This window comes from Oryzias latipes, chromosome 22 (assembly GCF_002234675.1).
Source record: "Oryzias latipes chromosome 22, ASM223467v1".
NCBI lineage: Eukaryota > Metazoa > Chordata > Actinopteri > Beloniformes > Adrianichthyidae > Oryzias > Oryzias latipes.
In genome coordinates this window covers 25,110,135-25,137,344 of record NC_019880.2, presented here as the reverse complement: position 1 = coordinate 25,137,344, position 27,210 = coordinate 25,110,135, and the positions used below count along the sequence as shown (strand labels likewise).

Genomic DNA, 27,210 nt, shown 5'->3' with positions numbered 1-27,210 from the left:
GTGGCGTTTATTTTCAGCCCTTTACAGCATCTCCACAGCTGCTTTATGTTCACATTTACAGTATGCCTGGTTGGTTATTCAGACAAGTTTATGTGTTTTGAGATGCTCAAGCTGCCAAGGAAAACTTTCTGCTCTCAAACCAGATTTCAGAGACAGTGAGATCTAAAATCTGGACAGATATGAATCATCTCAGAATAGTCCATTAATCAAGAATCTTAAATTAAAAAAAAATCTGACCTTTGGTTATGGTTTTTTTTTAATCCACACAAACTGCTCCATATTCTTCTCACATGGAAATCAAATGGGTCACTTAACATATGTGGATCTCCCAGTCTGCGGTGACGCGGAGCTCCAGGTTGTGGACTGTCAGCACGCCACAAGCCTCCACAAATTCAAAGGAAGCCGATCTGTCCTCCTCACCTTCACAGAGAAAACAGTGATGAGAAAAACTAAGTTATTTTTGTTCTTTAGCTTCTTTTAGCATCAATCACCCATCAGGCACAACCTGACCTCTGCCTCTAGGCAATTCAGGTGAGTGTTTCCACTCAAAGTTGGACCGTCACGGCACATGTGGGGTGAAACTAACAACAATAACCATGGAAGTCATCCAGTAGCTCATTTATTTCTCTTGGCTTTTGCTTCTTCGCAGATACAAAGCATTAAATGTTGTTTAAGAGAAGATTGCGGGAGGCAAACAGCAATACAGCCGCTTCCTTGGAGCTTCCTTTTGTCATTAAGACCCTCAGTCAATCAATGTTTTTGCCAGTAGTTCTGCCCTAAATGTCCTGTTCCATTTTTAAATGGACTTACAACCAACAGAGGCCCAAAAATCGTACAATTTGGTCTGGCTTAATGGGTCATTTTCTAATGGAAACGCTTAAAATACTGGGCTGGTCTGGACCGGACCGTACCATACTGCTCAGAAGAAACAAGGTACTATTCATTTCCTATTAAGTCCACTTTGGCTGAAACAACAAGGAATGGTGTGATCTAACAATGAGGTTTCTTGAACTTGAAGTTCAGATGATTTTCTGGTTTCATTTGTTGTGATCCGTATGATCCCAGTCCCATGGATTGTACATTTCTGGCTTGTCTCGCGCCCCCAGCCGTCCTTCAACTCCATCTGGATGAAGCTCGTTATTACAGTTTAGAAATTTCCTATTCATCATCCTCATGATTTTATGTTTACTTTACAATTACCGATACGAAACCCATTGAGATGACTGTTGTTGTGATTTTGGGCTCCACAAATAAAATTGAATTGAATTGAATTGAAGAATATGATGTCACAGGGACATGGTCTTGTAGCCTTTATCTTTGTCATGCATGTCCACAGTTTTCTTTCAACTCTCCTGGGACAACTCTTTCCTCTACTACCTGTGGGCCACATTGAGTGTAGCACACTCCATAGCTGTGTCTGAATTCCCACCCTAATTCCTAATCCCTAACTACTAAAAACTATATAGTACGGGACTATGTAGTGCCCTGAATTGTAAAATCCATTCCGACACCAGGCCTGGTACTTTTTCTTTTTAAACGGCGGACATGACGTCATCAATTTCACGAAGTTCAAATCTCATTGATATGAGCGTTTTGCAATGACCATTTATGAGTCCACTGTGTTCTTTAGATAAAAATATTAGTGGTTTCTTAAAAAATACATTTAAATAAATTTTTCTGTAAAATTGTTCCGACGCAATGCATTGTGGTCTATATTTGCTGTTCGAGTGAGCATCCATGCCACTTTAGTATGCCACATGCTACGGGGCACTCAATTTTGGAAATGTACATTTGGACAGCACTACTTAATGGCAAACACACTATATCCCTTGTGCTATCTTATGACCCCCCCCTTACATTGACGTGTTCTCCCCACCATGACAAAGGTAGATGAAGGTGGAAAGATTTCATGTTATCCATGGACACAAGTGAAGATCACAAATCATTGAAGAAAAAAGGTTCAGAGCACTGTCTAGTGGGTCTAGATGACCCAACTCCCAATGTTAAAGTGCCTATGATAGCACAAGGGTTACAGTGCAATATATAATGCACTATATAAGGTTAGGGTAAGACAACAATATCACCAAACAGCAGTGACTACCTGTAGCCTCTCTATATAGACTGATTACAAGGTGTAGACACCTGTGATGCTAGTTATTGGCTTATTTATGCCTCTTTGGTCACATTATTTTCAGTCTTATCATGTTTTTCCAGGCCTGTCTCATGATCTATTAAAACTAATACTCTTGAAAGATCGTTAAAAATTTATCTCTGACTTTCATTGGTTACATTTTAGAGAACTTTTATTTATAATTATTTTAGTCAGAGTCTAGTTGTTTCTGTGACCATTGCTAGTTTCTTTTTCAGTAAAACAAAGGGCAGCAACCTTAAAAACATTTCCACAGGAGGTTCGTATTTTTAGCCGCTCTGAGTCTCAACAGAAACTAGCTTTTTCCAGTTTTCCAGGATTCTACTTTTCTCTTCGTGTCTGACTGGTCTCTTGTTGCCTCGGTTTACAGACCAAGGGGATAACAAGTTAATGACTCAAGTATTCTTCGCTCTGTAAGTGTTTAACTTCCTTCTTAGTTGGCCCAAAGAGCTTTAAAGTCACAGTCCCATTCACCCATGCTGACATACACTGATGGTGGCTCTACTACAGAACAATGGCGCCAACCTATAAACACCACGAGCAACGTGGCCAAGCAAAGTGGGAACTGACCCCTCAATCTTCTGATCAGAGGTCAACTGCTCTACCTTTGTACCACGGCCCCCTGTAGTCATGACAAAGCACCGCAGTGACCAGCATCACACCAACCGCTACAGGAGATCATTCCTACCTCACTCCATCAGACTCTATAACTCATCATCCATTTGCAACAGATAAACTCATTTGTGGTCTGCCTGTTTTTTCAAGAGCTGTTTTGTGAACCGATTGTTGATAATGTTGAACAGAAGCAACATAATAATAATAAACTTTCTTTATATCGCACCTTTCAAGATAAAAATCACAAAATGCTTCACAGTAAAACACGGTAAAACACAGAATACAGAGAAAATTAGGAAAAAGCTTTTTGAAAAAGATAGGTTTTTAGATGCTTTCTAAAAGAAAACACTGAGTCTACAGATCTGAGGCTGAGAGGAAGGGAGTTCGAGAGGGATGGGGCCACTGCTGCAAAGGCGCTGTCACCTTTAGTCTTTAACTGGGTTCTCTTAACAACCAGCAGACCCTGGTTTCATGATCTCAGGGACCTGCTGTGGGTGTACGGCTGCAAAAGGTCTTTTAAGTAGACCGGCCAGGTGCTTGGCTATAAAGAGCTGTGTATGTTAAAACCAGGATTTTAAAATGCGCTCTGCAGCGGACAGGGGGCCAGTGCAGCTGGAATAACAACGGGGTGACGTGTGAAAACTTAGATGATTTAGTCAAAAGCCTTGCAGCGGCGTTCTGAACTACCTGGAGCCGTTCTCAAGATTTTTTGCTCAAGCATGTGAAGATGGAGTTGCAATAATCTAGACGAGATGAAATAAAAGCGTGGATCAGCATCTCCATCTCAGAACGTGACACAATTGGACTCAGCTTTGCAATGTTTTTAAGATGATAAAAAGAAGAACGTACTAGTGACCCGACATGAGAGTCAAGGGATAAAACCGGGTCTAGAGTTACCCCGAGGTTCCTGACAGAGGCCTTGATAAAGGAAGCAAGAGGACCGAGCCACTGGACTATCTGGGGGAGGCAACTGTCAGGAGCACAGACTAGGACCTCGGTTTTGGCTTCGTTTTGTTGGAGAAAATGATCATTCATCCAACTCTTGACTGAATCCAGACACCTGCGTAAAATCTGTGTCTTAAAAACATCCTGCGGTTTAAAAGACACATAAAGCTGAATATCATCAGCATAAAAATGATAAGAAATATTATTAAAAGAACTTAAAATATGCTACAAAGGCAATAGATATAAAATGAACAGTAAAGGTCCCAAAACTGAGCCTTGTGGCACACCAGAAGTGAGGGATGCAGAAGAGGACTTAAACTCAAAAAAAACAACAGACAAAGATCTACCAGTAAGATAAGAGGAGAACCAGTTTAAAGCAGAACCAGATACCCCAACCCAATTTTTAGCCTGTCCAAGAGGACGTAGTGGTCAACATTGTCAAAAGCTGCGGTCAAGTCCAGTAACAGTAGCACAGAGAATCTTTCTGCATCACTCTGCATCAGGATGTCATTGGTGACTCTGAGAAGGGCTGTTTCAGTGGAGTGAGCTCTGCGAAAACCTGACTGATACTGATCAAAAATGCCATGACTGTCGAGAGTAGTTGTAAGTTGGCTAGCAACAACTTTTTCTAAAATTTTGGACATGAATGGGAGATTAGAAATAGGTCTAAAACGGGTTTTTTAATGAGAGGAAGGACGACAGCTGTCTGGTCAAGTGCTCAGGGATTTGACCAGACAGCAAGGACGAGTTAATTATTGACAGGACAGAAGGACCGATGGACTGGAAGACATCTTTGAGCAGAGATGCTGGCAGCACGTCGAGAGAGCAAGAGGATGACTTCATTGTGCTGACTAATCTGAATAGCTCAGGGAGAGAAACAGGTGAAAACGTGGCTAAAATCACAGGCCGAGGTGGACTAGGAACAGAACCAGAACCAGCTGTCTGACACAGAGAGCTTCTCAAAGATCTGACTTTGTCAATAAAAAATGATCAAAACTTTTCACAATCATCATTTGAATAGGTGGAAACGGCAGGTGGACAATATCACAACCATCACAACAATATCACTGATGGTGTTAAATAGTTCCTTAGGATTACCTCTGCTTTTGGAAATGAGATTAGTGAAGTAAGCAGCCCTCGCATATCTAACAGCACTGTTAAAAGAAACTAAAAGATCCTTAAGATGAAGTAAATGAACATGTAAATGAGCGACCTTGGTCGCCTTTCAGGCAGACTACTCTAGCAGTGTTTTACTCGGTTACTCCCCTAGGGCGGCTCAGTTAATCAACTCACCTGTTCAGCGTCCTATTTAAGTCCAGGTGTGCAGCCGTTCATTCTCTTCCTTTACCGCAAGCGCTGCATTCGTCGCCCCACCCTCCTCCCCGGCTTCCACCTCTGAGCTCCGTTAGGGGTAGTTATTACCCTAAAGTTTTATGGAAATCTTATCTCATCGAATTGTACCGAGCCTTATGCCAAACTAAAAGAATGTGAAAATAAATATGTTTTACTGCATGAGTTGTCAGACTGAAATGATTTCTTTTCCATAAACGTTCGATTTTTCTGCAAGATTGTTTCAGACGGCGAATGCTGTCATTTATCCAATGGGAAACCTTAGTGACAGGGGCCAGTCTAGTTTTAATGAGACAGACCTCATCTAAAATAGAAAGACAGTAACTATTAAAAGTGCATAATAACAAAGTAACATCTGTGCACGGAGAGAGGACCAGATTAAAAGCGTTAGAAAAGGCCTCAGCGGAGGAGGAGCTAAGCATACCAGAGCTGACTTCTCTGCATGCAGGCAAGAGTGACACAGAAAAAGACGAGTTAAAAAAAATACAATGATGATCAGAAATAAAAATGTCCTCAGAAAAAATAGAGTCAATATGCACACCTAATGAAAAATGTGTTGGAATAGATTTTTTTTCTGACCCTTTCACAACAAAGTGAGGAGCATTCAGTCTGCAGGAGCATGGACCTGGACACCAGCACACTCACCTGGTACATATAGAGTCACAGAAGATGGCGGCTTCTTCATCCCCAGAACGGTGACAGACTGCACCACCGTCCCACAGTGGAAGGATCCCTCTCTACTGGCAGCCCTAGAAGGGGCATAAGTTTACAGATCAGCCACTTCAAACCATTGACTTTAAATGAGAACTGGACTGAGTGACCCCCACCCCCACGTTCCAAACAGGAAGTACCCACTGCTGCCAAAAAGTCTAAATAAACAGCTATTGCTCAGTCTTTCTATTTGTCAGACTTATGATTCCTGCTCAGATACATTTTATTAATGAAAAATGGCGTCTGAATTGACTTGGTTCGAGGTGGAAGTAAGTCATTTTCTATGGGTGACATAACATTTTGTGGAAGCGCCTGCAGAGCGGGGGAGGGAAGGGATGCACTCACCTGCACAGCAAACGTCCTGCCTGCATGCTGAACCCACGCAGGCTGAAGGCCTTCCTGTCCCGGAAACAGAAGGAGTGGCCGTCGTCCAGGTACAGCTCCCCCTCCGCCCCGCCCTGCACAGAAAGGCTCACATTTTCTCCATCTGTTCCGTTTAGATATTTCAATTCAGAAAGGAGAGTTGAAGAAACCAAAGAATCCTGCTCTCTGCAGACCCGCAAGATGCAACAAAAAAGTTTGAATGTCATTTCCAATAGAAAATTAAATTAGCCACTAAACTAAGACAGAAAAATCGTTCACTGAAACCAAATCACTGCAAACAAAGTGTTTAGAGTTTTCTGTAGAACTATACATCTTCTGAAATTAAACTTCTTTGTTCATTTTTTTTTGTTGATTCCTCCTCATCATAGTATTTGTTTTAGTTTGGGCATTTTTATCTTGCGTCACAGTAAAATAATCCACACACTTGATCCAGACTATTTACTCCTTTATGTCCGGCCCCCTTCTGTTGAGCTGAAATCGTACATTTGTTATGAACTCACAACACATTTTTCATTAGCAAAAGTGGAAATCCTTGTTTGACTTTGAGTTACGTCTTTCTTTAATTTGGGGTTAAAAAATATCAAATTGTCCAAGCTGAGTGTAGTATTAACTATAAGAAGTGAATCATTCACATGTCAACAACAAAATGTTCATTTTAAAGCCTGAAAGTTTTCTCCATCGTAGATTATAAAAACATGGCATAAGAAAAAGTTTGATTAGTTTTCATTTATGCCCCAAAGGTCCTTTCTATTGTGGGCCTAAAAAAGGCCTAAAGCGTAAATAACATCAAATAGTTAACTAAACGCCAAAACATAATAACGATCACGACAATTAAAAAAACAGAAAAAAGACACAAAAGATACACTACATTTTAGAGATCCAAACAGATTACAGAAACATAACTGAAACATAAAAAAAGTATTTCCAGAAATCTAAAATGATATGTGAAAAAATGAAATTAAACAAGAAACCCGAAATTGTAGGTATTATGGGATGTGAGCTTTGAAGAAGAGGGGAAGCAGAGAGAGGTTTAAGAGTTCGAATCCGGATCTGCTTAAAGTGAATGAACAACCCAAACATCCCTTAAGTTGTTTTCTTAACCCACTATATCCCTTTTGGGGTCACTGGGTTGCCGGCCCAAACCCCAACCCTGACCTTGACCCCTACTGACGGGCGAAGGCAGGGTACACCACAGGCAGGTTGCCAGTCTGCCGCAGGGCACACAGTCACTCCCATATGCATCTCAGGGACACTTTAGACTCACCAATGAACCTATGAAGCCTGTTTTTGGGAGGAAGGCAGAGAAAACCCACACATGCACGGTGGAACATGCAATCTCCACACAGAAAGGTCCCAGCCGGGATTCAAACTCGACCCGGGTTGCTGTGAGGTGAGAGTGCTAACCACTGCACCACTGTACAGCCTGAGCAAACAACCAGATTGTTAATTTGATTTAAGAAAAAGTTTTAAACTCAGAAGCACATGCTGAAAACTTAAAAGAAATTTGAAAAAAAGTTAATTTGAAAGTTGAATTAAAAAACCGTTACCAAAGGAAAAATAGTATTTATTTGCAACAATCCTTCTCAGCTGTCAGTCTTTCAGTCACAGGACGTTTACGTTCCAGGACATGGAAACTCCTCCCACATGTGGTAAACCTCCGCGCTGATCCTTGTTGCTGAGGTTTTTACCTGAGAGTTTATGGCTACAGTGATGTCCAGAGGCAGAAGCTGGAAGTCGGCAGTACAGGTCCCAGAGCCCACCGACCTACAGATCACAGAGCCCCCGCGCTGGAACACCGGGACCTTCTCAACACAAGCAGACCAGCAGAAATAAAAGGTTTGGACCAGAAGCCGCCGCATAAGCTGATGTAACAATACCGACAGAGTCCAGAGTGACTGGCAGACGCAGAGTCCCGCCTCCTCCGTACACCTTTTTGGAGTGGATGTCATACCAGACCTAAAACAAACAAGCCTCCAAATTTTACCAACACAGAAAAAAACAGGAGTCCTTTAACAGAAAATGTCACTGAGACGTAAGTTCACCTCTTCAGGTCCAGGAAGGGAGACTTGGACCTCCTGAATGCCTGGTTCTGTCACTGGACAGGCAAGCAAAGCTCCGCCTACATAGGAGAAGAACCCACTTTAAAACAATGGGTGGGGCGTCATTCCAGGACCACAGAAGTGCATTAAGGTTCCTGAGCATGAAGCCTTGAAGAGGATTCCTCACCAATCATGTAGCGGTCATCTACGGTGAAGGTGCTCTCCTCCGTTGGGAACTCTATCCACAGAGGTCTACATCAAAAATAAGGATTTTTTCCAGGTTTTGGTTCTTCTGTGGGATAAACCTCAGTCAGCATCACTCACCTGACCGGCGGCAGACCACAGGTATGAGCGCGGTGGAACAGAGTGTACCAGAACGGCAGCAGACGGTACCTGAGAGCACAGGAGCGGGTCTGACAAGGTTCAGGTGATGGCGTCCTGAAATCCAGTCATGTTCTCTTAGAAAGTAATCCCACCTCTGCTGGATTGCAGAGCGGATGACTGCAGTGACTTCTTCCCCAAAGAGCCAGGGTTCCCTGCGCTTCGTCTCCATGGCAGCATGTCCGCGGAAAAATGGCTGCAGGGCCGCTGCCTGGTACCAGCGCACCAACAATTCCGGCTCAGGATCCTGAACAAACCCCCCCACATCCGCTAGAATGTGGGAAGACGAGTAAAACATCAGGATCCCATTAGTCGATGGCTCCTGAGCAAACACGAGCAAGCTTCTTGCCTCCACAAAAGGCCACACCGGCCAGGCTCAGGGACAAAACCATGGGAATAGAGATCCTCAGGTACTCCCAGGTGGCTACATTGTCCCCTGTCCAGACTGCTCCTGCAGAATACAGGAAGTCAACAAAAACACACAACAGACAGCAGTTTCTTACATTTCCATCTCACCAAATCTTTGCGAGCCGGCAAAGAAAGAGCGCGAGAGGACAAAGGGTCGCTCTGAGCCCCCTGAGCGAGTGATGAGACCCTCCACTGTGGCCTTGTGCTGTGTCAGGACAACAAGAAGATTCTTCAGCACATAAATGGCTAAAAAGTACCTTTTTAACTAAAAATGAATGACCTAAAGGAATGGTTAAAATTAAACAATTAAATACTTGCATGTACAGTGGGACAAAAAAGTATTTAGCCAGCCCCCAATTCTGCAAGGTCTCCCGCCTAGTGAGAGCGAGAGCGAGAATACTTGGGCGAGAGTATCGCCCAAGGATTAGCACACATCCCAAACAGTCAAACAGCATGGACTTCACTTCTACTCACATCCCCCTCACTCATGGTGAGGAACTTTACACCCAAGATTCCCCACTTCCCATGAATCTTAGGTGCTGAAGGGTGGGCTAACCCCCAGGTCGCCACAATGTAATGAGACGCACAGAGCTGCATGCTTATTGGCCAAGAGCCGCATGCTATAGCCACCCCTGCCATAGGACATTCTCCCAATCCTATCTGGATCATCAAAATGCTCTCTAGCAAACTTTAGCAGGGCCTGCACATGTACAGGTTTTAGCAGAGGGACACGTCTCACACTGCAGGAACTGGTGGTGTAGTGTGTTACTGATGGTAGCCTTTGTTACTTTGGTTCCAGCTCTCTGCAGGTTGTTCACTAAGTCCCCTGTGTAGTTCTGGGATTTTTGCTCACCGTTCTTGTGATCATGTTGATCACCTTGCGGGCAGCCCCAGATGGAGGGAGAATATCAGTGGTTTAACACACCAGTGGAGCCCCACTGGAGGCAGGGAGGGTGAAGTGTCTTGCCCAAGGACACAACAACAGTTGACTGGGGGGAGCAGGGATCAAACCGCCGACCCTTTCGATCATTGGATGACATGCTCAACCACCTGAGCCACTGCCTCTCTCATCTTTTCTAGAGCGATAACTTACACAATTGGTGGCTGACTAAATACTTTTTTGCCCCACTGTGTGAGGGTGTGTGTAGATATGCATTATCACTTTTTAACGCACGCGGTGGAAGCCTGAACAGTCCCACACGAAGTGCGTTAAAAAGTGATAATGCATACTTCGAAGGCCATTAATCCGCTTATACCATGGTCCCTTACAAAAGAAATCAATAGTAACCATATGCAGTATATATACACACACACACACACACACAAAGGACAGGACTTGAAGACCTGAAGCAGACTATCAGGACATAAGGACTTGAGGCCTTAAACTTAAGAAATAAAGTAGTTTAGATAAATAAAACATTTCTAATGTTATACTGGTCCTAAAATGAATCCTAAAAGGCTTGAAGGAAGAAACTTTGGAAGCAAACTTCTGACATTCCTTCCCCACCTGGTAAAAGCCATAGAGATTGTGCAAGTCCCGGTGCTCCCAGCCGCCGTGATGTACCGCATCCTTGGGCATGGTCTGCTCCGGCCCACCAAACACCGACGGCTCGTTCATGTCGTTCCACACAAACAGAGATGGAGTGGATCCCTGCAGGAGAAGCTGACCTTCAGCACACTGAGCTCCTGTTTGCTGCATCCAGGAGGAAGCGTTTCCCATCCTCACCTTGTACTTCTCCAGGCTGAAGCATCTAGAATACCAAGCTCGGGTTCGTGAACTGCTGAAATCCAGGTAAGATGACTCACCTGTAAAGGAAGGTTTTTGGTCAGAAGATGCAGACACTCCCAGCAGAGATTGGATCCATGTTTAAGCAGTGGATGTTTGTCACACCAGGCCAGCAGGAGCCACAGTAGACTTGGCCCTCCCTGTCCTTGATGAAATGCTCTCCCTCTCGAGCATCCCGGTACAGAGCCCAGCAGGGGTCGGTCTTGATGTGGGGGTCGCTAATCACCACCATCTAAACACATGAAGAAACAACAATGAATGAAAATGAATACTCTGGAAAGGCCTCCCCCTCCCGCTGCTGACCTTCCTCCCCCTCGCCTGCAGGTGGCGCTGCAGGCCCACTGGGTCAGGAAACAGGGCAGAGTCCCATGTGAAGTATCTCTTCCCGTCAGTATGTTCGATGTCCAGCCACATGACGTCGTAGGGGATCCGGTGGACGTCGAAACCCGCATCCACGGCCTTCACGTCTGCCTCGTCCCGGTAATTCCAGCGGCTCTGGTGGTACCCCAGGGCAAACAGTGGGGGCAGCGCCTGGTACCCTGACACAGAGAGAAAACCCTGTCCCAGCTGTTTCTCTTCAAAATAAGGTACTTCTCTGCTGAACTCTTACCTGTCAGATCAGCATACTGCTTAAAGAACTGGTGTGGGCCAGGCCCGAGAAGAACCATGCAGTCGATCACGCCACTCTCTGACAGCCAGTGGACGTCCGTGTGTGGGGGAGTCCGTCTCCTCTTCATCAGGGGGGCTTCCTGTTGGTGCAGGAGAGCTTAGAGAAAAGGTGCTGAATGGAGATGTGAAAACATGGTTTTATTCTGTGTGTTTTTGGCTTCATTGCAAGACATTCAACCAAAGCTGTGACACCTGCTGTTAGAAACCTGCTCCAAACTTGTACCAGAAGAACTCCAACTACCTGAATGTCAGTGGAAGAATACTCCAAGTGGACAAAAGTCTCTGATGCGTTCAGCCAAAACACACCAAGAGTCCTGTCTGCTTTATGGGCTAGTACCAGCGGGACAGAGCCGTACAGGCCAAGCCGGCTGTGCAAGTCGTAGGCGAACACATCCAGGTTATAGAGCCGGTACGGTTCTCCACCTCTGTGGGTCAGAACACACAGATGCTGATGAATCCCACACAGCAGATGACTAAAAGCTGAAAAATATCAAGCGAACAGACCGGGTTTCTCTGAGCTGCAGCTCGTCTGCGTGTTCGGGGAGACCATAGACGTGGTTAAACCCATGGAGACGGAGGTCTGCGCCGACACTGCTGGGACCTGAACGTGCACATCAGCTTCAGCATGTCGCTTCCAGACATGTTTCATTCAGTCCTCAATGGACTGTCATGAAACATGACACTTTAAAGAAGTTCTAGAAAACCAGAGCATCAAGTATTTTCACCTTCTAGTCATTTTAAACAAAGATTTCCTAGAATAACACAGTGTAGTTTTAAAATTATGGTTTCATTCATAAAGGAAGGTTCTCCCAACCTGTCTGTCTTCATGCAAAATGTACCCCCCCCCCCCCCCCCAGGTTAAATCATGAATGAACTGTTAATGACCCTCCTTACTATTAATTTATCATTCTGGCGTGATCATGTCAGACTGTTAATATCAAGAAATCCCATCAAAAGAAGCACAGCGAAGGGTCTGATTTCTTCATCTGTCTAACGCAACACAAAGCAAAAGTCTCTGAGATCCAACATCCAACAGTTGACTAACTAATTACAAAAATCATAGTAACCTTTTACTTGTTGCATTAGGGAGTACCGCCTAATCGCGGTTCACGTTTGTCGGTCTTGTGTTTTTTCTGTGCTATTTTGCATGCCATTTTTTCACAGCACACTGTGTTCAGCTTCCTGATTGGCTGTAGACATTGTCAATCAATTACCTCTGTGCCGTGTCTCCTGTACAGAAGGATTTAGTTTGCCAGAGTTCTATAAATCTTCAATCACAATCAGATCTTTGTTTTCATTCTATAATCCTGACATTTTTCTATGAAGGTTTGAACTTTAAGAGTTTGTCTTTCTGAGAAAAGTGCATTAAGTGTGTAGAAAGGAATTTTACAGCCTTAAAACATCCAGAATCCTGCTTTACAGATTTCACCACAGCGAGTTATTTTTAGGATGTAACTCTCATGATCATTGAGAAAGCACTGCTCTGCTGATTGTCTACTTATTACACGTTTAAATGTTTGTTTTATACAACAGACTAACTGTCTGAAGTGTAATAAATAAAGGGTCAAATTTCCTGCTGAACCCCATAGACTCCACCATTTTACCTGATTTTGTGTCCTTTGTAAGTGTGTCCACTCTTTTTTCCCACCTAGAGGACAGCTAAGGGAACAGACCTGGGGCCTGTTGCACAAAAGTAGAATTAAGACATCCGGGATAAATGACTGAGCTGAGCTCAATGAATCCAAAACATGTGCGTCCAGGCTTAATCGGTTGCACAAAGACCAAGCCAGGATGAGCAGACACGGATTCATCAAGCCAGGTGTAACCAATCCTGGATAGGTGCGCGCTCACGGCTCACTCAAACAGACCCCGCCACAGATCACAGATTAACTGATTTACCATGGCAACTAGAGCCGCTTACCTTTCCCCGTCGGAAGCAAAAATCCTCATGGAGGCATACGAGGAGGTAAAAGATATAATTAAGAAGAAAGGCAACACCACCACAGTGATAAAGCACACTCAAGATTTTTTTAAATTAAATTACCAGCCAATTAATTTTATGAAAATGTAACTTGTCATTTCAACCAGAAAATGTTATGTTTGTAAATCTTACGTGAATGAATCATGTCGATCGTACATGAAAATAATCCATTTAAAAGTTACTAATTTCAATCATGTTGATCCAACATGATACCGTTAAATTGGATACATTAGTAATCCCAAGGAATTGTGGGATTCAATTTTCTTTGTCTATCTGGGAAGATTGGGGTCTAAGTGTGAGTTTTTGTCCATGGGTTTTATTGTCTAGCTGTTTTACTCTGTTTTAACTAGTGATTTAAACTGATATGTTCATTTCTTTTCTGCACCATGAGTTAGAGTGTGGGAGAGGATGATGACCAAACCCCTTGTGCGGTAAACTGTTAATGGTAGAAAAGTTAAGTCAGAATTTGCGCTATTAGAATTCCTGTCTTGTTATGTGGGACATTACTGCGCATTTAATGTCTTTGATGTGAAAATTAAAAGACCCGTTGGTTGAAACTTTGGAAAACCTTATCAATGTCAGATGTATAAATACAATTAAAGCAAAAAATTAAGTTATATCAACATAAATTGTGTTAGGTAGTCATACAAATTTAAGTTGAATAAACTTAATTTAATGAGGTGTGACCAATTGAAGTGATTCAATTTAGTTGGATCAACTTTTATCCTTTGAGAATGAGCAACAATATTAATTTAAAGTTGGGTCCAACTGCAGTATTTAGATTGAATCAACTTAAATGTATTAGTTTGAACCTAAGTACATTGAGTAGGACCAATATGATTCATTTTTGTTCAAGTAACGCTGTCTAATCACGTGGAAATCATTTCCATAATTTTTTTATGTTCATTCAAAGTGAACCTTTTTTGAGTTTACCTGCTTTGTTTTGTCCTTATTCAACAAAGTAACATAATGTTACACATTGTGTTTTTATATTTTAATGGAATGTGTATTATTTTATATGACAGAGTACTAGGGCCCCACTAAGGAAAAAAGGATAAAGTCATAAATTTATGAGGCTGGTTCTTTCTGCAGAAAAGCAACATATTCTTTTTACAGTTTTGATAGTTATGAAAATGTGATACTTCATATTCTGGCACATCAGCATGTCTTCGTTTATGTAACCATACTGAAGGACAATTTCACGAAATGCCCCACATCTGTCATTTTAACTTCTGTCCTCCTTTAAAACAACTGGTTACAATATTATGACTTGTCTTTTTTCCCTCTGTGGCCCTAATATTCTATTATTTTACATATAGCCTTATAGTCTATGGGAAACTGTAAATTATCTAATGATAGCAACATCATCTAAAACTTATTATTTATCCAAAATGATTGAAATTAATGATCACGAACGTTTAAATAATGACAGCGGGTCTAGTTATATGTGATAACAATGTATAGTGAGCAGTGAAATAACTATTGGTTTCCATTTGTGGCGACTGCTGACTGACATTAGGGATGAGATTAAATAGATCCTGGAATTTAGCCTGGTCTGGAGCAGGCTAGCTCCACAGAATAAATCTCCATGGTAACTTATACCAGAACATATCCTCCTGCCCCCTATCCAGCTTTAGTGCAACCGGATTGGGGATCAATTGAGCCAGGATCACCAAGATATCCTGGCTTAATCCCTTATCCTACTTTTGTGCAACAGGCCCCTGGAAAGCTTCCTGTCCTGTTGTTATAGGGGGTGGAGTCATAATACCTACACCTGGCTGTGGATCCTGCCTCTGACTCATCTCTGGCTCGTCTCTGCTCTGTACCTGACCGAGTACCTCGTCTCTGCTCCTGCTCCTACACCTGGCTGTGGTTCCTGTCTCCGGCTCGACTCGCGCCTTTGACTGTCCCCCCAACCACGGCTGGATGAAGCTCGTCTGCTGGACTTTAAATATGTATTTGTAGATTTAGATAAATTAATTCTTCTCTAAGAGTTCTGGTAAATCGCCTGTCCGTCCTGGGGGAGGATCCCTCCTTCATGTGGGCACCCCTGAGGTTTCTTCGTTTTTTCCGGAATCCGTTTTTTTTGGGAGTTTTTCCTTACCGCGAAGGGGGGTCTAAGGGCAGGGATGCCAGTATAGCTTAGTCAGTTTGTTAGTTCATTTTAGTATTTTTCTATTGAACTCTTTGTATTCGTGATACTTTTGATTTCATGTTTTACTTCGAAGCCCATCGAGACGACTGTTGTTGTGATTTTGGGCTATACAAATAAAATTGAATTGAATTGAATTAATAACCTGCTCCTGTTTGGTCACGGGCCAAAAATTTGAGTCACATCACCCCTCATCTGAATGCTCTGCATTTGTGATGTATATTTCTTATTATAACATTTTATTTCAGCAGATGTTTAAAAAAGCATCATAAAAGATAGGAGTCACATTGAGCCTCTTTTTTTTCCTAAGTAAGGAATTGAGTAATCTGTACTAGGCGTAACTTGTTGTTCAATGCCGGCTTTCTCATCTGTGAGTGTGACGTTTGCCCCTCCCTGTAGAGAGGGGTGGGCTGCAGTCACAACCATTTGGTGGATTAACCCCCGCCCCAGCCCTCAATGCTTATGGGCAGGCAGAGAGGCACCCGGTTCCATTTTTGGGGTCTTTGGTACGACCCACTGACTGGATATGAAAAGCCAAAATCCCATAGACTTCTATTGAGATTTAAACACCTGTTTGTGAAAGTTATTTAAGTGATAAACTAGAAAATCAGCCGTCTCAGTAAAGTATGTGCTATAAACTCACATGTTCAAAAGGTTTGATGGACAGATTTTGCGTGGCCTGCTATCTGTGGTAAGAGTCTGGACTTCCAACAAGCTCACTCCTGACTGACTTTGTTGCCATAGAAAACGATGCCTCAGACTGACTGACCAATCACTGCTTACTGAGATTGTCTCGCTCCAATGTTGTCTGTACTGCGAAAAGATGGCGACTGAATTCATTTTATTTGGTTGGAGCCAGAATTAAAGCAGTTTCTATGGGTGACGTCACACTCACTCAGTCCATCTCTCATGTACAGTCAGTGGTAGGACCCAAACATGGATTCGGGATGCCACTGATCTGTAAAAGTGCAGGCCTGCCGTTACTCATCGTGTGAATAACTCACTGAGTCACAAAGAAGGCTGGACTACAGCTGTCTGTGTTTCTTTTTGAGGGGGAAGGCAGGTCTGGACCCTTTTTCTGCTGACAAATGGAGACATTTGAAAACTGCACTTTGTCTTCTGCTGTCTCTGTGTGACAAACTAACATTTAGGATGCGTAATCATCTACAGTCCTGAACTCTAAAGGCTTCAAGAAGCACAATCATGAAGCACACAAACCGTTGGCTTTGACATCCACAAACTCCCTGAAGCTCTCCCTCCATGAGCTGGTCTGTTCTTCCTGGAGCTGCAGCAAAACCAAGAGAGACACTGCAGGTTACAGACTGCACTCGGGGTTCAACGGGGCAGACTGATATTTGTACAACTGTACGCATTTTTTTCTCACCTCGCTTCCGTGTGAGAAAAACCGCAAGGAAACATACAGAGGAGACATGTTTACGTGAATGCTTTTGTGGGGAATCGTGCATCACTGGGAGAGCAGGCCTCACCTGGGAGGACGCTGGAGACTTTCAAACCACAGTTTGTCTTCACAGTTGAAAGTGACCATCTCCTCCTGCTCACACAGGACCTCCAGGCGGAAAGGGAAACGCCAAACTCGCACCTGGTGACACCCCGAAGACCAAGAAAGGGTGACTGAGTCTTCTGTCTGCCTCTCCACCCTCAGCCTGTCGGAAAAACCAAACAAGAGATGAAGCGCTGGGGAGAGTGGTGAAATGAGCCCACAGCTCAAAGCTATACAGCACGAGACCTCAAACATTGCTCGCCATTTTTGTTGCACTAATAATGTTAGGTGAGGGGCTATAAGCTAGTGGGAGAGTGTGTAAACAGAGAGCTCTCAGCAACAGGGCAGAGTTGCTCCACACCAACTCAAAAGCAAATATCTAATGAAATACTCTCTGTGCTCTGCATAAACCCTGTCCTAAAAAAAAACAACACAGTTTTTTTTTAAATTTAGGCTGAAAACATAATAATCATAACCAAAAGACCACAGAAAAAACTTTTACAAAAGATCATCGGAGTGGGTCTTTATATGAGTTGATCAGATCAATAAAAAATACATATTACAAGAGACAAGTTTTTAGAAAAAAATGCATCTTAAATACAATGAATTATAACTTGATAACCCTTGTGCTATCTTGTGGGGTCCAGATGACCCCACTCTCAAGGCACGTTAACGTTGAGAGTAGGGTTATCTGGGGGGTATTCCAGGAAGCATGTTTAAACTAGCCTGACTTTAAGCCTGAACTCTGGCTGAAATCCACCTGAACTTGCTTACTCTGGGTATGTCGGTTCCAAAAGACCGGATATGAGTTAGAGTAATTACGCTCGACTTGGTAACCCTGGGTTAACGCACGGTACATAAAGACATTTTCAATAGATCGCCGATTTCCGGAGTCACCATGGAAACACGTGGAGAGAAAAAAAGAAAGAAAGCGCGACACTTGAGACAGAAGTGAGACGGAGTCTGAGATTTTAATGACGGTGTATGAAGATTATACGTCCATCAAAAAAGTAACACGGCTGCATCATCAGCAAAAGAGTTTCTGCTTGTAGTAGAAGAACAGACAAAGTAAACGCAAGAGTTTCTTTTTTTTACTAACTTGTCCTGTCCAACAGCTGGGCAGGCAGATGAGAGCTGAGGGCCTCTTGTGTTGGACATATTTTACTTTAACAACAGGGGTTATTAATCTTCAGACAAACCAAAGGCATGACTGAATAAACCCCTTTTGTAATTGAGGCCAAACTTTATTAATTTCAACCATGTTTGAAAATCTTTGGTGTTGGACCGGACGGAAAAGGAAAGAAGGGAAGAAGAGAGAGGGATGTTAGAGAGGGGGGGGGGGGGGATAGTGAGAGGGGGGGGGTAAGACCATGAAGCAGCATAGCTTCTTCATGGAAGAAGCTATGCTGCTTCTTATTTCCATTTTCATTGTGACGCATATAACTTATCCAACTTAAATTACTTTATTGAATTATTTATTCATTCATTCATCAAGTGGCCGTGATAGGCTCCGGCAGCCCCGTGACCCCGAAAGGGAAAAACGGAATAGAAAAGGAATGATTCAGTTGGTAACAAGTAATTGAGTTAAATGTATTCAACCTAATTTCTTACGTCTATAAAACTCAATAATTGTTTATACAACTGAAATGTACATATTTATCTAACTAAATGTCATATTAGTTCAATTCAATTAAATGTTTTTCCATCCTAATTTATTGTAATTCTTGAACTCTCATATGTCTAAATTGGAGCCTGCAGATATTCTCATTTTTATAACAATAAAATGAATGAAACCAAACAGAATTGGATCATGTGACCATATACCATAACTCTGAGTTTCTCATAACACAGCTGTACAGTAGGAGTGCTTTATAAACTCATCATCCTCTCAGTCATGGTGCAGAAAGAATTAAACATAAGAGGATAAATAACTCGGCAAAACACAGTAAAACAGCTAAACAACTAAACACATTTGGTCAAAAATTAAATTAATTTGAATGAAAGCCAAATAACTGTCTGAAAACTACGTGTTATTTTTAAGCTAACTTAACAAAAAAAACAATATAGCTTAACTAAAGCAAATAATTAAGTTAGATCAAAGTAAAAAGTTCATCTTTCCAACATCCATATGTGGTCTTATCACCCTCTCATGGTGGAAAAAGTATTATCTGAGCTTCTTCATCCACTAAATCATCTTCAAATGGACACGCCATGCTGCTTCACCTCTCTGAAAACAAACTAAGCTTCAACTAAACCTGCTCCAGACCAGGTTATGTTCAGAGTATGAGTTGCCATGGTAACTTGACCTACCCTGAAACATACCTCCATTTCTGGAACCGAAAGCTGAGGTTATCAACTTCCTTAGCCTCAAACTTACCGTGGGAGCTAGCATAACCTGCTTTCTGGAATACCCCCCTAGACCCACCAAGATAGCACAAGGGATAAGCAGTAAGAATCTGGTGAAAAAAGGGAGGGGTCTTACTGTTCACTCCGCTGCTTCTCCACGATCACATCCGGGACTCGGTACCGAGGCTTAATGGGCAGGACTTCATCGATGAGAATCCTCACAAAGTCCGACTTGTGAGCTGACAGAGACAGCAGCAGCCTGGTCTGAGAAAACAGGTCAGACTCTGAAAGAGGTGTTCAGCATTTATTCCTTCTCACTCTGTCTGTGCCGAGGACAAACAAGGCAGGGAATGCAGATAGCATGATTCCCATCGTTGTAGATTCTTATACATTGCCTTTATTTACAGAAACCTAATGATTTAACATGTAACATGTAAAGCACACCTATTTAAAAAGAGAACTTTGAAGCTTTATGAGACCAAAATGTTGTATTTTTAAATAAAAACATTTATATAGCTATGATTTTGACAATGTTTTGTTGCATTATTACTTCATAAATATATAAGTCAAAAGTTTGTCACCTATATTTAAAAATGAGATTATTAATTCAATATAAATTTGCAGAAAACTGCAAATAAATCTATCAGTAACTGACCTGAGCCTGTTTGTACCATTGACTGCATATGAGAACTGGACTGAGTGACCCCTCCCCCCTGGTGTTCCAAACAGGAAGTACCTGCTGACCAGTCAGAATTCCCAATAAAAGTTTCAGGTTGCTGGTAAGACATTCAAAATGTTTGACAGATTTTGTGTAGCCTGCTTTGAAGTGGCAGAGGTTTGGAGTTCCTAAAAGCCTATTCCTGATTGGTGAGTGTGGTTGGCATCGAAACGTTGACTCAGACTGACTTGGACCAATCGCTGCTTACTTATGAGGCCTGGTTACAGCACGTAGGCGTCCATACTGTTAAAAAAATGGCAACTGATTTCGCCTTTGGTTAGATACAAGTAAACCATTTTTTGTTGGTGACTTCAACATTACCTCGCTCCAGTTCTCTTATACAGTCGATGGTTTATACAACTGTCTCTTTAAATAGTCACAGGGTCAAACACAGCATCATTGGTGGATGATACCAACCTGTGAAACAGCTTGCAGTAGTTCAAACTGAGCCCCCCCCTCTGTGAGCACCAGCGTATCCAGAAGGGCTTGATGGGAAAATTTGGGGCCCTGAATCTGTCGCCTCAAATACAACAAAAATAAACTCACTCTGTAACTTCATTTATATACAGTTTTAAAATGATTTCATTGCATGAAAACAAGGAGTGATTCTGTACAATGATCATTAAATGCTCAGCCACCTGTAGAATGCAACATCGGCACTTTTCTTGAACTTCACTTTTCCTTCATCGTTGGGAACAACGCTAAGAAAATAAATCATAAAAAAAACATTAAACATTTATGGACTGATCCACTTTTTTTCCTTTAAACATGCATGAAAATAACATTAAGATACATTAAATATTAAACATGAATAAACAACTTTTTTTGATAGTGTAATGGAAACTTAAGCTGTTTTATTTCCCATCCTAATCACTAACTACTAAAAACCGATATAGTGCGGAATTGTCTAGTGCCCTGATTTTAAAACAATTCGGAGACAAATTTAACAAAGAGAAAACCTCATAAAAACGAACATTTTATGACCATGCTTTATAAATCCACTGTGTACTGAAGATAAAAATGTTGTTTATTAAAAATACATTTTTCTTTTGCAAAGATTTTAAGCATTGATGCACACTCATCACTCAAGAACTGTTGAGACATTAAGCTGTTTAATGTTGAAGGCTGGAATATGAGTAATTCAGTGGACATTAGGCTCTTTCTGCTAAGTGAATATTGGATTCTTGGGAAGCATTACCAATTTAAAGTAATGATTTAAAATTAAAGTTATTTTAAAAATATAGTTAACATCTTGTTTTTATTATATTTTTTGGAGGATGATGTCACTTCCTTTTTAGCATTTATCCTACAACTATAATAAAATGTAGCATACACCTCATTAGTTAAAGCAAATAATGCAGTAGTATTACTGCTTACATTTTTATTTTTAAAATTTTTTTTATTAAAGTAATTGTCGTTTCTATTTGATTCAGCAACTTTTACAACTATAAGTAATTACTTTGGCTGTTTTCACAAAACAAAAACATGCAAGTGTCCTTAATTTGGCCGTGTACTTTGACTTTTCCTTAATTCGTTTTTATTTTTTTACAGGTATTGTAGTTGTCTTTTTTTTTTCTATTTCCCGCCTCTACGTGTAGGAGATAAGGTCAAAGGTCAACAACAGTCTGACAGGAATGGCGTGAAGCAGCGTCCTTCACCGTTTATACCTGCTGACAGACTCGGTCTTTGCAGTCATTTCAGGCGATAGCAGCTGCCGGTAACAGTTGGCGGGTTTCTTTCCCGCTTTTATTAATTTATTAAAGGTTTGAATGCAAACTGCACGTGCTCGACAGACAGCACGTCACTTTTTTCCTGTTTTCTAAGGAATGTTCTTCTTCTCTTGGTAAATGGGGTTGGCGCACAACTATTAGGTGCTTGTCCGCCACCTAGTGGTGTGGTGCACAAGCTTCTTAGTTTTATGCTTTTTTTTACATTCAATTGTAGTCGTAGTATAATTTATTCCTCTCACTATATTCTTCCCAGTTATCTTTGTCTTCATCAAATGAAATAATAATGTGGGCAGTGAAAATCCAGTTAAATACACGGAGCTTATATGAACTGTGGACAAACGTGTGAAACCAAGACGGCAATCAGAAAGTTCTTTCCCCCAGTACGTTTTCAATTTTCTTTTTAAATTGCCTTTTGTGTTTTAATTTTTTAAGTTTCAAGTAAAGTTTTAAACCATTTTTGCTTCTTACTGTCCTAGATACCACAGATAAAAATGAGCAAATTTTGCTTTAATCTTCCACAATCGCCTTCATCTTTTCCATTTTCATGCCATCAATGTTATTTTGTGCAGGAGAAAGCAGGGCAGGAGGGGCTGAGGCTGCTTTTGTGGGAAAGTGGTACCTGCTGAAGCAGAATGGTGGGAGTAATGCCACACTCCCCAGTTCCAATTTTTTGGGGGGGGGAGTTCACACACTTTTGATTTACATTTTCCAGATATCTTTTTTCTTGAAATAGTTTTATATGTCATTATTCTCCCATTTCTTCCTGTGAAGGTCTGTCTTAATTATTTATCTTAGAACAAAGAACTTCCCACATGTTAAATGATTACATATCCTCACACTTTTTAATAACGTGCTTCCAATGGTTAAAAAGATCATTGCTTTGCTGCCACCTAGTGGATGAGCCGAGCATTACACCAGGCCAACTGCTCTGTTGTCATGGGTGGTGTTTTAATGACCTCTGCCCCCTGATGGATCTGCTTTCCACGTGGTGCTGAACTTTTTAAAAATTGGCGTTGAGCTATGAAATGTAACATTGGAGGTTGATAAAATAAATCCAGGCCAAAACACGTCCAGACACGTTAAAATATGGGAAATATCTTTTTATTGAAAGGGAGCAAAACGAAGCACAGTTTGTCCATTTTGGTTTATATGAGATTTACCTGAATTTCTCTTCTCTAACTTTTCTTATTTAAATAAACGTTTTTCAAAAGGCATTGATAAATGTCTTTTAGTTTGACTTCCATTCGCGAGCCGGTTTATCTCGTGCTGGTTTGCGGCACCTTCTGTCTGTGCAACCAGTGTTCGACTCCGGGCTGCACCCTGTTCCCTTCTCCACCTCCGTGTCGGTTCCAAGCCCAGTTTGAGTTAGCAGGAGTGATGCTTAGGGCAAAGTATTAGAGCCACCAGAAAGAAGAAAATGAATCTAATATATGAGAATTAAATTATGGGGAAAAAAATAACAATAATTTTACAGGAAAAAGTCTTACAATTATGAAAAAGATTCAACAATTTAGGAGAATACAGTTGTACATTTATGCTTGAAAAAGTCCTATTTTACAAGAAAGAAGTACAAAAAAATTCTACACACCTCCCTGCACCTGCAGGAAGGAGCGCTTTCTACAACAATAACTATTGCTGTTATTCCTTTTTTAAGTGTGTTTTTACTGCTATTTAGTACCTATCTACAAAACCCCCTCCAGCAGGCCACAAACGTGCACAGGTCTGCTCAAACTCTCCATAACGGGCTCCATGAGGGGGTGTGAGGGCCCAACGTCCACAGGTGGAGGTTGTGCTTCCAGCCCAACACCGACCGCAGGACGTCTGGCGTTTGTTAGAGAACACCAGGAACAGCTGGGGCCCTGTGCTCTTCACAGATGAGAGCAGGTTCCCACTGAGCACATGTGATAGACGTGGAGAACGTTCTGCTGCTGCAACATCGTCCAACAGTTTGGCAGTGGGTCAGTTATGGTTTGGGGGTCGCTGTTTTTCTGGAGGGCTGCACAGCTCTCCATGTGCTCAGCAGAGGTAGCTTCAGGGACCAAAATAAGATTCTCAGACCCCTGCTGAGACCGTATGCTGGTGCGAATGGCCCAGGGTTCCTGAGACAATGCCAGGCCTCATGTGGTCTGAGTGTGTCAGCAGTTGCTGCTAGATGAAGGCCTTGATGTAATGAAGTGACCCACCCGCTCCCCAGACCAGGATCCCATTGAGCACATCTGGGACATCAAGTCTCGGTCCCTCCACCAACTCCAGGTTGCACCACAGTCTGTCCAGGATGCTCTGTTTCTGTCAGGTAAATGAGGCGTTTTTGTTGTGTTCTCTTTATTATTTTTAGCAGTGTGTTGGTTATTTAATTTTCTTTTATGGTGTCTCTAATACTCTAATAATAATAATAATAATATTGGATTTTCTGAGCTTTTCCAGACACTCAAAGCGCTCACAGTCTGTCCATTATTCATTCATACTAGGTGATGGTAGCTACTGATGTACGTTCTTCTGAGCATCGCCGGGTTATTCATCCACGTTCACACACCAGTGGAGCCGCACTGGAGGCAAGGAGGGTGAGGTGTGTCGCCCAGGGACACAACGACAGCTGACAAGGGGGAACGGAGATTAAAGCACCAACCCTTCAGTCATTGGCTGACCTGGTCAACCCCCAGAGCCACCGCCTCTATTATAGATGTTTATTTTATTTTTAAATGCACAAAATATGAATCTGCAGTGTTTTTTGCACAGACTGACTGACTGAGTAAGTTTAGCTTGACTACATGTCAAATGCTTTTAAGAAAGGTCGTAAAAAACTATTTAATAACAGTTTTAAATACAAAATGAGGAAAACCTTTTTTTTTCTACGGTTCTCCTTTCCATCTCTGTCACCACATCTGCCCCAATCCCTCCCAGAAGAGGCCTCATTGATCAGTCTGTTCAGTCTCCGTGCCCCCCCCATTGAACAGACGGATTCAACGTCTTCATCATTTTACCTCAGATTTGTAAAGATGCTCGTCTTCTCAGGAGGTACAGCCTACTCTGCGTTTCGTGAAGACATGGTCAGAGTGGATTTACCTGTCCATGTTTTCCTCCTGCAGTCCCAGATACTTACCGCACTGTTGAAGCAGAGGGGCTGAGGTCCAGGCCACGCCCCCCAAAGTCCAGACGCCACTGCAGTTTCACAGGTACCGAGCAGCAAACGGTTCAGGTGACTCCAGGGGGTGAAGTCCTTCACTACTCAAGGTTAAGAAGGGAAGAACATTTATTATGAGGTTTGTTAGAAACGTTAAAAAGTAAAAGTGTTCCTAGTGGGCTTTAAGTATTATTCTGCCATTTTTAGCCACAATTCAAAAACCTGTGTTGTTTTCCAGGACAGTAGTCCATTAGAAATTCACCACTGAGTTGTAGATGGGACTGTTGGCACGGAGCAACCCGCCCCCTTTCCCATCGCCTACAAGTGAGAGCTCTCTGTTTACATTCTCTCCTGCTTGGGATGTTGTCGGTTGTGAATGAAACAGCTCTTAGAGCCGGCTGTGTTTTTTGAAACCGTCTTTCACCCATGTTTTTCTCTTGAAGACGCTGGTGATTGGTCGATATGATTGGTCAGAGGCGCAAAAACTCGTTAAACGCGCCACAGCCGCCCGTGAACCCAGTTTGACAGAGAACCAGAATGAGCGGCAGGTGCAACAAGACAGCATCAACACCAAAACAGAAAGAAAGAAGAAGCTAAATCTGGAACCATTTCACTTTTACTGATGATAAAAAGGCAGAGTGTGGAGTCTAACTTTGGTCAATTAAGAACTACTTGGTCTTAAAGCGAACAGTCAATATTCTCTGATTTCCACCAAAAAAATAAAAATCAGTGTAACAAAAAAACATAGAATGTGTTGTCAAAGTGTTGTTTATTTCCAATATCGCTAAATGGAGCTTCTCCAGTGCTTGAATGTAATATTTGTAATATTTTGATGTGGAAAAACAGCAGTAGGCTGAACTTTAGGAAACTAAAATGTGAATGGATTTACCATTCATTCTTGTTTACTTGTTTGTTTGTACAAACATTTCATTTACACTTTACGATCTTGCAAGAAATCCTGGGGAATTCGGAAAACTTCACTCTTGTTTGTTTGAATGTCAAACTTTATGAGAATAAATCAGAGTAACCACTAAAATGTTTGGAGCATGTAGTAACAGGAATTAACCAGTAGGTGGCGGTGTTTACCGGCTTCATTCTCAGCGTGTCTTATTCACAATAGAGAAAAGTCTGGGACTTTCTTTGTCTTTGTTTTCTGTGACTTCTGCACATTAGTTCACATCCTGGCAGCTTCCAATCTTTAAGTCGTTTACTCATTTAACCTTTTATGGAACTAGAAGAATCTGGTTTAATTAACGGACATGTTCTAGCACGTGACAGTTCTGAGATCCATATCAAAACCCATCTCAGGAAGTCAGAAGAGCTGTGTCAGACACACAGATACACATCTGCAGCGGTTCGTGTCAGAAACTCCACGCGCTGTGTTTCATTGCATCTTTGTCACGCGTTCCCTCATCGGCTGGGGCTGATTCTGGTTTAACCTTTGATCTGAGCCGATCTTTGCTTTCCTTTTCAAACGGTTTGAAATGTGATGTCAGAGAGTCTCCCCAGACTCAAGATGCTAACCTCTGCACTCACAGTCAGGACGTGACCTCTGCTGTGCGCTTCTTTAAAATCTTAAATGAATGCGGTTCACACAAAATTGTAAAAAAAATAATAATAATAAATGAGCAATATTAAAGAATTTTTATTTCTCATTCAAATTAATCAATCAAAAAATTAATTGTTATCCTGTAGCAACTAATTTTATTTCATAAAATGTAATTCATTTAAAGAATTCCCAATTTTTTTGACACAATTCAAAATGAAATATATTAGAAGTTAACAATTTTCATAAAACAAACCACTAACTTTTCCCTAAAATAAATGTGCATAAAAACTTAAAGAAAAAGACAAGTTAAGTGCAACTAAACCAAATAGAAGAAATTACCATTTACCAATTTAAAAATATCTGATTATAAGAAATACATTAAGAATAAAAAACCTAAGGAATTGAAACAAACATCATGTGATATTTTTCAGACTTTCTCCAAGATGAGTTTGTATACTCTACTATTTTCCTTTTCTTTCTTTAGAGATATGCGTCTTTTCTTTAACCCTTGTGCTATCCTAGGCACTTTACCATTGGGAGTGGGGTCATTTAGACCCACTAGACAGTGCTCTGAACCTTTTTTCTTCAATGATTTGTGATCTTCACTGGTGTCCATGGATTACATGAAATCTTTCCACCTTTATCCACCTTTGTCATGGTAGGGAGAACAGGTCA

General features: G+C 41.8%; 1 protein-coding gene across 1 annotated transcript; it reads right to left on the bottom strand.

Annotated features, from left to right (window-relative positions):
• Window positions 1-238: 238 nt before the first annotated feature.
• Window positions 239-21,979, bottom strand: LOC101157021 (neutral alpha-glucosidase C). Its single transcript, XM_011490775.3, has 25 exons — window positions 21,803-21,979; window positions 20,774-20,836; window positions 20,553-20,655; window positions 19,554-19,681; window positions 17,058-17,234; window positions 16,955-16,958; window positions 16,789-16,855; window positions 11,942-12,038; window positions 11,679-11,862; window positions 11,379-11,517; window positions 11,072-11,307; window positions 10,874-11,000; window positions 10,709-10,788; window positions 10,490-10,633; window positions 9,091-9,187; window positions 8,924-9,025; window positions 8,670-8,844; window positions 8,518-8,586; window positions 8,381-8,445; window positions 8,197-8,273; window positions 8,036-8,110; window positions 7,843-7,956; window positions 6,116-6,228; window positions 5,705-5,808; window positions 239-420 (listed from the first exon to the last, which is right to left on the bottom strand). The coding sequence occupies exons 1-25, from the start codon at window positions 21,829-21,831 to the stop codon at window positions 311-313; spliced, it is 2,679 nt and encodes an 892-aa protein (XP_011489077.1). The 5' UTR covers window positions 21,832-21,979; the 3' UTR covers window positions 239-310.
• Window positions 21,980-27,210: the final 5,231 nt, after the last annotated feature.

Coding starts and splice junctions, on each gene's coding strand:
- LOC101157021 (XM_011490775.3), bottom strand. CDS start 21,831: ATGACTGCAAAGACCGAGTCTGTCAGCAG. Junction 20,656..20,773: donor GCCGATGTTGCATTCTACAG/GTGGCTGAGCAT, acceptor GTTGTATTTGAG/GCGACAGATTCAGGGCCCCA. Junction 19,682..20,552: donor TACTGCAAGCTGTTTCACAG/GTTGGTATCATC, acceptor CTGTTTTCTCAG/ACCAGGCTGCTGCTGTCTCT.